We start from the raw sequence: 16523 nt of genomic DNA, 5'->3' as shown, positions 1-16523 counted from the left end.
ACAGTAGAACAATTTGTTTAACATGTACATACTTAAAAAAAGAGTGAAGAACCTATTTTTTCTAGAATATTTGAAGACTTTTAGTCCAGTAATTTTAGGTTTTATCTGCGGAAAAATTCCTACTAGGCTGAATTTTGGTATACAGCTTAATGATGGCTTTATTATGAAGATGTGAAAAATCGACATTGATATCGTGTCCGCGTTAAGAGTTATAGGGGTCAAAAGGTCACAAAAACTGGTTTTTCACGATTTTCAGCAAAACGGTAAGTCTTATCAAAAAATTTTCAATGCAAGAATTGTAGACCAGATTATTATATATAAAAAGTGTCATGACACTTTTTTTCCTAAGACCCACCGTTTCTTAGGTATAACGATTCAAAAAGTTGAAGTTTAGTTGTAATCGTCATAATCCTATTCCTGAAAAAAAAACTCCTAACTGAAAAGTTCCTGAAATTTCATTATTTTTTTAGCTTGAATTTCGTTCCTCAACTGTTAAGAATATGGGGAAACCAAAAAAAATGGAAATTTTCACCATTTTTCCGATTGGGGCCCTTCTCCCGAAACCATTTCCCTGGGAATTTTTGTTTAGAATATGTCTGAAAATATACAGGGTGTGCAATAGAGAATGAACAACCCTAAAACGGCTTATAGCTACACTTATGATTGTTCTTAAAACAGATAGAAAAAAGTTCTATCGCAACCAGTTCATAAAATATGGACTTTTTTTCGTTCAGTGTATTTTAAATTTTATCATCTTATGTTTTCTTTCACTACAACCACGAATGAATGAATTTTATTTATTTCTTTTTTTTTATAATTTTCTACAATAATTGGATGAGTACATAAACACTTTAAAAATTTCATAGCTATTGCACATTTTCGTAAAAAAAATTTTGAAATCTGTTTTTTGATGCAAAATGTAAAAAAGGTATTTTATGAAAAATTTTAAACACCTGTGGTATAAAATAAATCTATAGAAACCTAGGTGGCCATCTTTCTTAAAAATATTCTCCTTATACCAGAATATTTTAAAGAAAGTTGGCCACCTAGGTTTCTATAGATTTATTTTATACCACAGGTGTTTAAATTTTTTCATAAAATACCTTTTTTACATTTTGCATCAAAAAACAGATTTCAAAATTTTTTTTACGAAAATGTGCAATAGCTATGAAATTTTTAAAGTGTTTATGTACTCATCCAATTATTGTAGAAAATTATAAAAAAAAGAAATAAATAAAATTCATTCATTCGTGGTTGTAGTGAACGAAAACATAAGATGATAAAATTTAAAATACACTGAACGAAAAAAAGTCCATATTTTATGAACTGGTTGCGATAGAACTTTTTTCTATCTGTTTTTAGAACAATCATAAGTGTAGCTTTAAGCCGTTTTAGGGTTGTTCATTCTCTATTGCACACCCTGTATATTTTCAGACATATTCTAAACAAAAATTCCCAGGGAAATGGTTTCGGGAGAAGGGCCCCAATCGGAAAAATGGCGAAAATTTTAATTTTTTTTTGGTTTCCCCATATTCTTAACAGTTGAGGAACGAAATTCAAGCTAAAAAAATAATGAAATTTCAGGAACTTTTCAGTTAGGAGTTTTTTTTTCAGGAATAGGATTATGACGATTACAACTAAACTTCAACTTTTTGAATCGTTATACCTAAGAAACGGTGGGTCTTAGGAAAAAAAGTGTCATGACACTTTATATATATAATAATCTGGTCTACAATTCTTGCATTGAAAATTTTTTGATGAGACTTACCGTTTTGCTGAAAATCGTGAAAAACCAGTTTTTGTGACCTTTTGACCCCTATAACTCTTAACGCGGACACGATATCAATGTCGATTTTTCACATCTTCATAACAAAGCCGTCATTAAGCTGTATACCAAAATTCAGCCCAGTAGGAATTTTTCCGCAGATTGGGCTTAAAAATGACTAAAATGACTGGGCTATTTATAAACATTTGAAAAATAAAAAAAAATTTAAAAAAACCATATTTGATTACTTTACTCAATGAAAGAAATTTATAACATTTGGAAGTTAAGGAAAAATATTTGTCAATTTTATTCTGAATACATTGTAACTGCACGGTGCACGTGCTGTGAATTCTGTCAAAAAAATGCATAGGTACTATCCCACAAAGCTAAGGAGAAAGGGGTTGGGGTCAAAATTCTGTTTTTCAAAATTCCGTTTTACAAAATTCTGTAAAAAATTCAAAAAGGGTTGGGAAATGTTAAAAAGCGCACTTTTTAGATTTTCCGAAACCCTTTATTATTTTTTGCAGAATTTGCATATGCTATAAAAAACAGAATTGGCAGAATTTTTCTGTTCAAATTATAGAATTTTGAAAAGCAAATTTTTAAAAAGCAGAATTTTGAAAGATAAAAGAGATAAAAGCAGAATTTTGACCCGCTTCCGGAGAAAGTTATAGCGATCAGGAAAATAGAAACAGTATGAAAATAAGCCCGTTTTTTGATAACTTACTACTTACCTCAGTAAACATTTTACACTAAACACAACAATAAACGATTGCTTCTATTTACATATTTGTTGAAGGGCCAAAAACTTATTACTATGTAGTTAAGCAAAAAATTTACTGTCTAAAGCCTCGAGCTAAATTTTAGCTCCCATACAAAATTATCTCAAAAATTTAACAGAGTTGTTGTCTGGGGTCTATTGCTTAATACGAAACGGGCGGCAAGTAAACGATACTGAAATAAACGATAATCACGACAAAGGGCGATAATGTATAACGAGAGAGTCCTAACTAAACGGAAAAAAATATTTTTTTGAGCCTCAGATGCACGAAAACGAGAGTCAAATAATAGGCAAATGGTAATCATTTTGCAAAATATGTCGAGAAAAACAGAAAAACTAAAATCAGCTAAAATTAAGCGCGATCTGCGTACTAGGCTTAAACCACACCAAACAAAAAATTTTGTATATCTTTGGCAAACGTTTATTGTTGTTTACCAAATAAAATCTTACTAACTTTAGAATTTACATAGTTACTAAGTAACACGGCTACATAAATTTGTCAAACACTTGGAAGACAATGGTTCCAAAGTTATAATAATAATAATAATTTTATTTTTAAAATGTAAATGTTTTAACAATTTTATATATTCGAAATAAATTATGGCCTTGGTTTGAAACCGTCTGCCAGATGCCAACTTTTTTTTTTTCTGTTTAGAGTTATATTTCTTTATATTTGTCATTATTTACACTTAATTTTCATAGTGTTTAACTTTTTTGTTTCTAAATAAATACAAACATATGGAATTTTATTCTTTTTTTAGATACATACAATTTATTATTAATTTCCAAAGTATTATTCCACGTTTATAAACTTTCTACCCCAATATGAAACGTTAAAAAAGGGGTTGTTATTTTGTTCTTGACTGACTTGAGTAAACTTAAGTGCATTAACTACTGATTTTTATAATAATTTTTGTAGCTATATCTCATCAGTTCTTAAACAGAATTTTTTTGATTCGTATAGGGTAAAGTTAAAAGTATCATTGTAAGAAATTGTCTACTTTTTGTGGCAAAGCTTAAAAAATTTATAATTTACATGTGTGTTCCCAGTTTCAATAAAGCAACATGATTGAAATGAAAAAAATTCTCTTCAACTTAGACGGATTTAGTCGATATCAAAAAATTTTACTACTCTTGTTTTGTATCATAAATGTATTGTCATCAATTCATTACTATTCTCAAACAATAATAAGTTTTGTTCCGGATTTTTGGTGTAAAGATCACAATTACGAAAATTCAAATGAATTAATTTCGAAGATGCGTGGGAATATGTCTTCATGTTATTCGTACTGGGATAGTGACAAAAATGAAACATGCACGGAATTTGTTTATGATCATTATATGGGATATAAAAGTCTTACAAGTGAAGTATGTATGTTTTATAAGGAAAATAAGTGTGATAAATTAATTAATCATTCAAATCAAAAGCTTAATTGGATCTGTGGAGCAGCTTGGAAAATTACTCTTGGACAATCAATGTTTTTTGTTGGATCTGTAGTAGGGACATTCGGATTTGGAATATTAGCTGACATTTTTGGTATGACTATTCACAAATATTATTTGTTCAATATTTGGAAACTTAACAATTTTTTGTACCTAGGTCGTGTACCCATTTTAATTATATCCAACTTGACTGCCATGATGGGAAATCTATTTTCTACTGCAACTTATTCATTGGCTTCTTTCTGTATGTTTCGATTTGTATCTGGACTAGCAACGGATACGAATTTTGTGATGATGTACATTTTGGGTGAGATTTAGCGATTTTTTCACATAATTCATACAAAAGGGCACACAAATTGAACGATTTTTCTATGATGATGGAAGGGAAGTTGGTTACAAATGAATTAAAAAAAAATATAGTTTCTTTGTTAAAAGCCATTTATTCAAAGTAACTTTATTACAAATAAGTCATATTTAGGACTAGTTAGTTAGTACTCGCGTATACGTACACTGTGGCGTATACGTACTTTTTATGGGATATTTTTTAAGCAGCATAATTATTAAAGAGTAGGGGAAAAGAAGCTTACAAAAATTAAGGAGTGAAATGGGGCCGAAACAACCATTCTAAAAAAGTTTATAATTGTTTTTATAGAAAGATGCAACAAGCTTAAACAAAAAATAGATACCAGCTAAAACAAACACTGTTCCTCTTAGAACTAAGAGTTCCATGAAAGCGAAAAAAACTCGTCTTTTAAATAGCTATCGAATAATCTCCTTCAGTTCTAAATTAGAGTAAAGGAAGTTTGTTCTTAGGAAATTGCAAAAAAAGCACTTTTTTGTTTTTTGAAAACCAAAACTTGTTTCCAGATTTTGGTTCGCAGATCTACCTCTGAATTAAAGAAAAAAATGTTTGGATGCAAATAACTCAGCAACTAGATCTCCAAGAAACGTTTAGTTTTAAGTTATAAATAAAGCTCCAAAAGACTTTTCTTTTGATGTCTCACTCGATGAGTTTGGAGGAAATTAAAAAAAAAATTTTTCGGCAAGGGGTTAACCTTGATTTTTTCTGGAAAATAAAAAAAAATCATATACATTTTTTATGGATTCAAATAACTGAGCAACCAGACGGAACCAGAGGAAAATTTTTAAAATTCACTTTTTTCGACAAGGAATTAACCTTGATTTTTTCTCGAAAATCAAAAAAAAAATTATATTTATTTTTATTGATGCAAATAACTCAGCAACTAGACCTCCAAGAAACTTTGGGTTTTCAGTTATGAATAGAGCTTTCTTTTGATGTCTCACTCGATGAGTTTGGAGGAAATTTTTTAAAATTCATTTTTTTTTTGGCAAGGGGTTAACCTTGATTTTTTTTCTCTAAAATCCAAAAAAAATTTATATAAGTTTTTTGGATGCAAATTATTCAGCAACTAGACCTCGAAAAAAACTTTTGGTTTTCAGTTTTGAATAGAGCTCCAAAAGACCTTTCTTTTGATGTCTCACCCAATAAGTTTGGAGGAAATTTTTTAAAATTCATTTTTTTTCGACAAGGGGTTAAACTTGTTTTTTTTCTCGAAAATAAAAAAAAAAAAAATGTGGTTTTCAGTTTTGAATAGAGGTTCAAAAGACCTCTCTTTTGATGTCTCACTAGATAAATTTTTGAAATCCTTTTTTTTTTCGGCAAGGGGTTAACCTTTATTTTTTCTCGAAAATATAAAAAAAGGATATATTACACGTTGTAACACTCAAAATATACGCGGGTGGAGACCTCTCAGGTTTTGTAGAGCTAGTCGCACTGAATACGAAACGGTATTTGAAAATCCCCTAACACCCCCAAAATCTGGAGTTACGGGCAAAAAACGGTTTTTCGGACCTTCACCCATTGAAAAAATTCTAGCTTCGACAATTTTTTACCCGATTTTTTTACAGTTTCTGATAGAAGATAAATATACCTTTTTAACAATGTATAAAACATGTAACTCGGTTAAACCACTTAGAATTTATAAGCTGTCAAAGTTCAAAAATTCAATTTTTTTTGTCATTTGCCCAACTTCGGCATCAATTTAAAGTATATGTTTTCAAAAAAACATGCTATTTAAAAAATATATTGTAAAACTATATCTATTTCCCAATTAATCGAGGTATTAGAAAAAAAAATTTTTTCAATTTCAACCCAGATACAGAAATTCGAACTTTTAAGTATAGAACAAAAATGTTGTTTCGGCACGTAGTAGGATAACTTGGGCGCCAAGATTTGATAACGGGTTTTTGTAGAGGAGCTCAATGCAAACATTTTTTTCTTTGAGAGGGGGGTCTATCTCTCCCCGTTTAGGTGGGAGGGGCATTTTTCTAAAAAAAATGTATCAAAATAAAAAAAAATTATTAAAAAACAACGGCAACACTTACAGTAATAAATGATACCATTTCCGAAAGGCAAAATTGTACATTTGATTTTAATTTTTAAATCAATATAATATAACCAATAGTTTTTGATATAATTGATTTCAAAGTTAAAAATAGGCGAAAAAAAAATTTTTTAAACTCATTTTATACTATTTTTGCCCAGACTGTGAATTTTAGTAAAAAAAATTACTCACTCAAAAAACTGCCTCAATTGATTCCTTATCGAACCGTGAAAACTATATGTTTCTATGTCTTCTAGTTTTTGAGAAAATTGAAAAATTATTTTATCAGATTTTTCTTTTTTCAAAATATTTTTTGTTTTTATTTGTTTTTATTTTTCAATTTTCTCATAAACTAGAAGACATAGAAACATATAGTTTTCACTGTTCGATAAGGAATCAATTGAGGCAGTTTCCTGAGTGAGTAATTTTTTTACTAAAATTCACAGTCTGGACAAAAATAGTATAAAATGAGTTTAAAATTTTTTTTTCGCCTATTTTTAACTTTGAAATCAATTATTTCAAAAACTATTGGTTATATTATATTGATTTAAAAATTAAAATCAAATGTACAATTTTGCCTTTCGGAAATGGTATCATTTATTACTGTAAGTGTTGCCGTTGTTTTTTAATAATTTTTTTTTATTTTGATACATTTTTTTTAGAAAAATGCCCCTCCCACCTAAACGGGGAGAGATAGACCCCCCTCTCAAAGAAAAAAATGTTTGTATTGAGCTCCTCTACAAAAACCCGTTTTCAAATCCTGGCGCCCAAGTTATCCTACTACGTGCCGAAACAACATTTTTGTTCTATACCTAAAAGTTCGAATTTCTGTATCTGGGTTGAAATTGAAAAATTTTTTTTTCTAAGCCAATTTTGAAGTGATTTTCATAAAAAAATACCTCGATTAATTGGGAAATAGATATTGTTTTACAATATATTTTTTAAATAGCATGTTGTTTTGAAAACATATACTTTAAATTGATGCCGAAGTTGGGCAAATGACAAAAAAATTGAATTTTTGAACTTTGACAGCTTATAAATTCTAAGTGGTTTAACCGAGTTACATGTTTTATACATTGTTAAAAAGGTATATTTATCTTCTATCAGAAACTGTAAAAAAATTGGGTAAAAAATTGTCGAAGCTAGAATTTTTTCAATGGGTGAAGGTCCAAAAAACCGTTTTTTGCCCGTAACTCCAGATTTTGGGGGTGTTAGGGGATTTTCAAATACCGTTTCGTATTCAGTGCGACTTGCTCTACAAAACCTGATAGGTCTCCGCCCGCGTATATTTTAAAACCTCATTTTTGTAACACCGTGTTATTTTCAAACAGTGACAACTCATGCTTATACAAAAGTTATTATTTTCAGTCATGGAGTATATCAATCCTGCTTTTCGGACAATGGGTGTAAGCATTTGCATTGGAATATTTTATTGTCTTGGATCAATAGCATCTCCATGGATCGCTGTACTTACACAATCTTGGAAGATGTTTCTAATTGTTACATCATTACCGTTTGCCATTGTACCATTATTCTATTTTATCATACCAGAAAGCATTCAGTGGCTTGTTTCTAAACAAAAATACACACAAGCTGCCAAGTCTTTTGAAAGAATTGCAAAAATAAATCATGAGCAGATTAGCAATTCCGAAATAAATAGATTCATTGAGGAGAGTCGGAAAACATCAGAAACTGAACAAAAAGTTAGAGCCAGTATGTTGGGACTTTTTAAGACTCCAAGGCTCCGTAAAAATACTTTAATATTATTTTTTAAATCGTAAGTCTTATCCAATTATATTTTTTAAGATTTTATTTAGTGATTCATTATTCAGAATGGTTATTACACTCTGCTATGATGCTGTATCACGAAATGTTCAAGGGAAAGGAGTGTCCCCATTCATAATGTTTTCTCTAAGTGCAACAACAATATTGCCAGCGTGTCTTCTTCTTATACTACTGCAGGACAGGATTGGGAGAAAGGCGATGTCATCTTTGTCACTTTTAACAAGTGGAATGTTTATTTCAGCAAGCGGTATCATACTAATGAATACAAACAAATCAGAAAATAGTAAGTTCTTAAAAAGACACCCTGTATAGATAGATTGGGTTGTTACGACTTTAGAGTACATTTTTTGCTGTTATTTCAGTATTTAAAGTTATGTTTTTTGTTTTATTTCTTTTGCAGACGCAACTTTATTAGTTTTTCTTGCGATAATTGGAAGATTTGGAGTAACAGTAGCATACAATTCTGGCGCCCAATACGCGACCGAGCTGATACCAACATGTGTTCGAGGTCAAGGCATTGCAGCTGTTCATGTTATTGGTTATGCTTTCACATTTTTAAGCTCATACATTCTGCATACTCGTGTCATTTATACTGCTTTACCTGAGATTTTACTTGGACTGATGTCGTTTCTTGGTGCAGCTTTATGTCTTTTTCTACCTGAAACAACAAATCGGTAATTGACACCCAGTAAATAAAATAAATAAAAAACACTAATTTGTATTATTTTAAACAATTTGATAGAAAGCTTCCAGATTCTTTGGAGGATGGAGAAAACTTTGGGAAGGGTGAAAAATGTTTTTCATTTATTTGCATACAAAATGTTTCATAGTTCAAATTTACGCAACTTGGTCAAGTCACGAATTAAAATCAAAATTTTAAGTTACTTTTTGATAATATCTGAAGATTCATTTTTCTAACCTTTGTGTCATCAAAGTAATAAGTGCAATAGAAATACAACTTATTAAGGCTAATATTTAAGCGTAGAGTAAATGTTCAAATAAAAACTAAAAATTATAAAATGTGTGTTTTTTACTTTTTTTCCCTGCAATTTTAAACATTGCGAAAAAATCTGCGACTCGAATCTGAGACTAAAATCTGCGACTCAAGACGGCGACTCAAGTCGGTGACTCAAGTTGGCGACTCAAGTCGGCGACTAAAATCGTCGATTAAAAGTCGTCGACAAAAGTCGTCGACTAAAATCGTCGATTAAAATCGTCGACAAAAGTCGTCGACAAAAGTCGTCGACTAAAGTCGTCGACAAAAGTCGTCGACTAAAGTCGTCGACAAAAGTCGTCGACTAAAATCGTCGACTAAAATCGTCGACAAAAGTCGTCGACAAAAGTCGTCGACAAAAGTCGTCGCCAAAAGTCGTCGACTAAAATCGTCGACTAAAATTGTCGACTAAAGTCGTCGACAAAAGTCGTCGACAAAAGTCGTCGACTAAAATCGTCGATTAAAATCGTCGACAAAAGTCGTCGACAAAAGTCGTCGATTAAAATCGTCGACTAAAATCGTCTATAAAAGTCGTCGACGACTTTTGTCGACGACTTTTGTCGACGACTTTTGTCGACGATTTTAATCGACGATTTTAGTCGACGACTTTTGTCGACGACTTTTGTCGACGACTTTAGTCGACAATTTTAGTCGACGATTTTAGTCGACGACTTTTGGCGACGACTTTTGTCGACGACTTTTGTCGACGACTTTTGTCGACGATTTTAGTCGACGACTTTAGTCGACGATTTTTGTCGACGACTTTAGTCGACGACTTTTGTCGACGACTTTTGTCGACGATTTTAATCGACGATTTTAGTCGACGACTTTTGTCGACGACTTTTGTCGACGACTTTAGTCGACAATTTTAGTCGACGATTTTAGTCGACGACTTTTGGCGACGACTTTTGGCGACGACTTTTGTCGACGACTTTTGTCGACGACTTTTGTCGACGATTTTAGTCGACGATTTTAGTCGACGACTTTTGTCGACGACTTTAGTCGACGACTTTTGTCGACGACTTTTGTCGACGATTTTAATCGACGATTTTAGTCGACGACTTTTGTCGACGACTTTTAATCGACGATTTTAGTCGACGATTTTAGTCGACGACTTTTGTCGACGACTTTAGTCGACGACTTTTGTCGACGACTTTAGTCGACGATTTTAGTCGACGATTTTAGTCGACGACTTTAGTCGACGACTTTAGTCGACGACTTTAGTCGACGACTTTTGTCGACGACTTTTGTCGACGACTTTTGTCGACGACTTTTGTCGTCGATTTTTGTCGACAATTTTAGTCGACGACTTTAGTCGACGATTTTAGTCGACGATTTTAGTCGACGACTTTAGTCGACGACTTTAGTCGACGACTTTAGTCGACGACTTTAGTCGACGACTTTAGTCGACGACTTTAGTCGAAGACTTTTGTCGACGATTTTAGTCGATGATTTTAGTCGACGATTTTTGTCGACAACTTTAGTCGACGACTTTAGTCGACGACTTTAGTCGACGACTTTAGTCGACGACTTTAGTCGACGACTTTAGTCGACGACTTTAGTCGACGACTTTAGTCGACGACTTTAGTCGACGACTTTTTCGACGATTTTAGTCGAAGATTTTAGTCGACGACTTTTGTCGACGTTTGTCGACGACTTTTGTCGACGACTTTAGTCGACGGCTTTAGTCGACGGCTTTTGTCGACGACTTTTGTCGACGACTTTTGTCGACGACTTTTGTCGACGACTTTAGTCGACGACTTTTGTCGACGATTTTAGTCGACGATTTTAGTCGACGACTTTTGTCGACGTTTGTCGACGACTTTTGTCGACGACTTTAGTCGACGACTTTTGTCGACGACTTTTGTCGACGACTTTTGTCGACGACTTTAGTCGACGGCTTTTGTCGACGATTTTAGTCGACGATTTTAGTCGACGACTTTTGTCGACGTTTGTCGACGACTTTTGTCGACGACTTTAGTCGACGACTTTTGTCGACGACTTTTGTCGACGACTTTAGTCGACGACTTTTGTCGACGATTTTAGTCGACGATTTTAGTCGACGACTTTTGTCGACGTTTGTCGACGACTTTTGTCGACGACTTTAGTCGACGGCTTTTGTCGACGATTTTAGTCGACGATTTTAGTCGACGACTTTTGTCGACGACTTTAGTCGACGGCTTTTGTCGACGATTTTAGTCGACGATTTTAGTCGACGACTTTTGTCGACGTTTGTCGACGACTTTTGTCGACGACTTTAGTCGACGACTTTTGTCGACGACTTTTGTCTACGACTTTTGTCGACGACTTTAGTCGACGACTTTTGTCGACGATTTTAGTCGACGATTTTAGTCGACGACTTTTGTCGACGTTTGTCGACGACTTTTGTCGACGATTTTTGTCGACGATTTTAGTCGACGATTTTAGTCGACGACTTTAGTCGACGACTTTTGTCGACGACTTTAGTCGACGACTTTAGTCGACGACTCTAGTCGACGATTTTAGTCGACGACTTTTGTCGACGATTTTAGTCGACGACTTTTGTCGACGACTTTACTCGACGACTTTTGTCAACGACTTTTGTCGACGACTTTTGTCGACGACTTTTGTCGACGACTTTTGTCGACGATTTTAGTCGACGATTATAATCGACGACTTTTGTCGACGACTTTAGTCGACGACTTTTGTCGACGACTTTTGTCGACGATTTTAGTCGACGACTTTTGTCGGCGACTTTTGTCGACGATTTTAGTCGACGACTTTTGTCGGCGACTTTTGTCGACGAATTTTGTCGACGACTTTTGTCGACGATTTTAGTCGACGACTTTTGTCGGCGACTTTTGTCGACGACTTTTGTCGACGATTTTAGTCGACGACTTTTGTCGACGACTTTAGTCGACGACTTTTGTCGACGACTTTTGTCGACGACATAGTCGACGACTTTTGTCGATGACTTTTGTCGACGACTTTTGTCGACGACTTTAGTCGACGACTTTTGTCGACGACTTTTGTCGACGACTTTAGTCGACGACTTTTGTCGAAGACTTAGTCGACGACTTTTGTCGACGACTTTAGTCGACGACTTTTGTAAACGATTTAAGTCGACGACTTTTGTCGGCGACTTTAGTCGACGACTTTAGTCGACGACTTTAGTCGACGACTTTTGTCGACGACTTTTGTCGACGACTTTTGTCGACGACTTTAGTCGACGACTTTTGTCGACCATTTTAGTCGACGACTTATGTCGACGACTTTTGTCGACGACTTTAGTCGACGACTTTAGTCGACGATTTTAGTCGACGACTTTTGTCGACGACTTTTGTCGACGACTTTTGTCGACGACTTTTGTCGACGACTTTAGTTGACGACTTTAGTCGATGACTTTAGTCGACGATTTTAGTCGACGACTTTTGTCGACGACTTTTGTCGACGACTTTAGGCGACTTTTGTCGACGACTTTTGTCGACGACTTTAGTTGACGACTTTAGTCGATGACTTTAGTCGACGATTTTAGTCGACGACTTTTGTCGACGACTTTTGTCGACGACTTTTGTCGACGACTTTTGTCGACGATTTTAGTCGACGATTTTAGTCGACGACTTTTGTCGACGACTTTAGTCGACGACTTTAGTCGACGACTTTTGTCGACGACTTTTGTCGACGACTTTTGTCGACGACTTTAGTCGACGACTTTTGTCGACGATTTTAGCCGACGACTTTTGTCGGCGACTTTTGTCGACGACTTTTGTCGGCGACTTTTGTCGACGACTTTTGTCGACGATTTTAGTCGACGACTTTTGTCGACGACTTTAGTCGACGACTTTTGTCGACGACTTTTGTCGACGACTTTTGTCGACGACTTAGTCGACGACTTTTGTCGATGACTTTTGTCCACGACTTTTGTCGAAGACTTAGTCGACGACTTTAGTCGACGACTTTTGTCGCCGATTTTAGTCGACGATTTTAGTCGACGACATTTGTCGACGACTTTAGTCGACGACTTTTGTCGACGATTTTAGTCGACGACTTTTGTCGACGACTTTTGTCGGCGACTTTTGTCGGCGACATTAGACGAAGACTAAGTCGACGACATTTGTCGACGACTTTTGTCGACGACTTTTGTCGGCGACTTTTGTCGACGACTTTTGTCGACGACTTTAGTTGACGACTAAGTCGACGACATTTGTCGGCGACTTTTGTCGACGACTTTTGTCGACGATTTTAGTCGACGACTTTTGTCGACGACTTTTGTCGACGACTTTAGTCGACGACTAAGTCGACGACTTTTGTCGACGACTTTTGTCGACGACTTTAGTCGACGACTAAGTCGACGACTTTTGTCGACGACTTTTGTCGACGACTTTTGTCGACGACTTTTGTCGACGACTTTTGTCGGCGACTTTTGTCGACGACTTTTGTCGACGGCTTTAGTTGACGACTTTAGTCGATGACTTTAGTCGACGATTTTAGTCGACGACTTTTGTCGACGACTTTTGTCGACGACTTTTGTCGACGACTTTTGTCGACGATTTTAGTCGACGATTTTAGTCGACGACTTTTGTCGACGACTTTAGTCGACGACTTTTGTCGACGACTTTTGTCGACGACTTTTGTCGACGACTTTTGTCGACGACTTTAGTCGACGATTTTAGTCGACGACTTTTGTCGACGACTTTTGTCGACGATTTTAGCCGACGACTTTTGTCGGCGACTTTTGTCGGCGACTTTTGTCGACGACTTTTGTCGACGATTTTAGTCGACGACTTTTGTCGACGACTTTAGTCGACGACTTTTGTCAACGACTTTTGTCGACGACTTTTGTCTACGACTTAGTCGACGACTTTTGTCGATGACTTTTGTCGACGACTTTTGTCGACGACTTTAGTCGACGACTTTTGTCGAAGACTTAGTCGACGACTTTTGTCGACGACTTTAGTCGACGACTTTTGTCGCCGATTTTAGTCGACGATTTTAGTCGACGACATTTGTCGACGACTTTTGTCGACGACTTTAGTCGACGACTTTTGTCGACGATTTTAGTCGACGACTTTTGTCGACGACTTTTGTCGGCGACTTTTGTCGGCGACTTTAGACGAAGACTAAGTCGACGACATTTGTCGACGACTTTTGTCGACGACTTTTGTCGACGACTTTTGTCGGCGACTTTTGTCGACGACTTTAGTTGACGACTTTAGTCGACGACTTTAGTCGACGATTTTAGTCGACGACTTTTGTCGACGACTTTTGTCGACGACTTTTGTCGACGACTTTTGTCGACGACTTTTGTCGACGACTTAAGTCCACGATTTTAGTCGACGATTTTAGTCGACGACATTTGTCGACGACTTTTGTCGACGACTTTAGTAGACGATTTTAGTCGACGACTTTTGTCGACGACTTTTGTCGACGACTTTTGTCGACGATTTTAGTCGACGATTTTAGTCGACGACTTTTGTCGACGACTTTTGTCGACGACTTTTGTCGACGACTTTTGTCGACGACTTTTGTCGGCGACTTTTGTCGACGAATTTTGTCGACGACTTTAGTTGACGACTTTAGTCGACGACTTTTGTCGACGACTTTAGTCGACGACTTTTGTCGACGACTTTTGACGACGACTTTAGTCGACGACTAAGTCGACGACTTTTGTCGACGACTTTTGTCGACGACTTTAGTCGACGACTTTAGTCGACGACTTTAGTCGACGACTTGTGTCGACGACTTTTGTCGGCGACTTTTGTCGACGACTTTAGTTGACGACTTTAGTCGACGACTTTTGTCGACGACTTTTGTCGACGACTTTAGTCGACGACTTTTGTCGACGACTTTAGTCGACGATTTTAGTCGACGACTTTTGTCGACGACTTTTGTCGACGACTTTAGTCGACGACTTTAGTCGACGACTTTAGTCGACTACTTTAGTCGACGACTTTAGTCGACGACTTTAGTCGACGACTTTAGTCGACGATTTTAGTCGACGACTTTTGTCGACGACTTTTGTCGACGATTTTAGTCGACGACTTTTGTCGACGACTTTTGTCGACGACTTTTGTCGACGACTTTTGTCGACGACTTTTGTCGACGATTTTAGTCGACGACTTTAGTCGACGACTTTAGTCGACGACTTTAGTCGACTACTTTAGTCGACGACTTTAGTCGACGACTTTAGTCGACGACTTTAGTCGACGATTTTAGTCGACGACTTTTGTCGACGACTTTTGTCGACGACTTTTGTCGACGACTTTTGTCGACGACTTTAGTCGACGATTTTAGTCGACGATTTTAGTCGACGACTTTTGTCGACGACTTTAGTCGACGACTAAGTCGACGACTTTTGTCGACGACTTTAGTCGACGACTAAGTTGACGACTTTTGTCGACGACTTTAGCCGACGACTAAGTCGACGACTAAGTCGACGACTTTTGTCGACGACTTTAGTCGACGACTTTAGTTGACGACTTTAGTCGACGATTTTAGTCGACGACTTTTGTCGACGACTTTAGTCGACGACTTTTGTCGACGACTTTAGTCGACGACTAAGTCGACGACTTTTGTCGACGACTTTAGTCGACGACTTTTGTCGACGACTTTAGTCGACGACTTTAGTCGACGACTTTAGTCGACGACTTTTGTCGACGACTTTAGTCGACGACTTAAGTCCACGATTTTAGTCGACGACTTTTGTCGACGACTTTTGTCGACGACTTTTGTCGACGATTTTAGTCGACGATTTTAGTCGACGACTTTAGTCGACGACTTTTGTCGACGACTTTAGTCGACGACTTTTGTCGACGACTTTTGTCGACGACTTTTGTCGACGACTTTAGTCGACGATTTTAGTCGACGATTTTAGTCGACGACTTTTGTCGACGACTTTAGTCGACGACTTTAGTCAACGACTTTTGTCGACGACTTTTGTTTACGACTTTAGTCGACGACTTTAGTCGACGACTTTAGTCGACGACTTTTGTCGACGACTTTAGTCGACGACTTTAGTCGACGACTTTTGTCGACGACTTTTGTCGACGACTTTTGTCGCAGACTTTTGTCGCAGACTTTAGTCGCAGACTTTAGTCGCAGACTTTAGTCGCAGACTTTAGTCGCAGACTTTAGTCGCAGACTTTAGTCGCAGACTTTAGTCGCAGACTTTAGTCGCAGACTTTAGTCGCAGATTTGAGTCGCAGATTTGAGTCGCAAATTTAAGTTGCAGTTACCTTTTGATTAGTAGGATGAAAATACATTCCACAGTTAAAATCAGCTTATGTTTCAAATAAAAAAGTTAATGGGTACTGAGACGAATTCACTATTCAAAAGAATTAATTTATTATTTTAAATAAAACGAAATTAAAT

General features: G+C 36.1%; 1 protein-coding gene across 1 annotated transcript; it reads left to right on the top strand.

Moving 5' to 3' along the window:
- Positions 1-3524: 3524 nt before the first annotated feature.
- On the top strand, positions 3525-9172 carry LOC129914597 (organic cation transporter-like protein). Its single transcript, XM_055993921.1, has 7 exons — positions 3525-3914; positions 3975-4083; positions 4147-4296; positions 7763-8171; positions 8227-8462; positions 8580-8853; positions 8922-9172. Exons 1-7 carry the CDS (start codon positions 3612-3614, stop codon positions 9007-9009), a joined length of 1569 nt encoding a protein of 522 aa, XP_055849896.1. The 5' UTR covers positions 3525-3611; the 3' UTR covers positions 9010-9172.
- The last annotated feature ends 7351 nt before the right edge of the window (positions 9173-16523 follow it).

Source organism: Episyrphus balteatus, chromosome 3, assembly GCF_945859705.1.
Source record: "Episyrphus balteatus chromosome 3, idEpiBalt1.1, whole genome shotgun sequence".
Lineage (NCBI taxonomy): Eukaryota > Metazoa > Arthropoda > Insecta > Diptera > Syrphidae > Episyrphus > Episyrphus balteatus.
This window is presented reverse-complemented; position numbering and strand designations above follow the sequence as displayed.

Bases quoted from the DNA above. Each gene is read 5' to 3' on its own strand.
- LOC129914597 (XM_055993921.1), top strand. From the start codon at position 3,612: ATGATTGAAATGAAAAAAATTCTCTTCAACTTAGACGGATTTAGTCGA. The intron at 4,084-4,146 runs GTATGACTATTC...TTTTGTACCTAG, and splicing joins AATATTAGCTGACATTTTTG to GTCGTGTACCCATTTTAATT. The intron at 4,297-7,762 runs GTGAGATTTAGC...TATTATTTTCAG, and splicing joins TGTGATGATGTACATTTTGG to TCATGGAGTATATCAATCCT.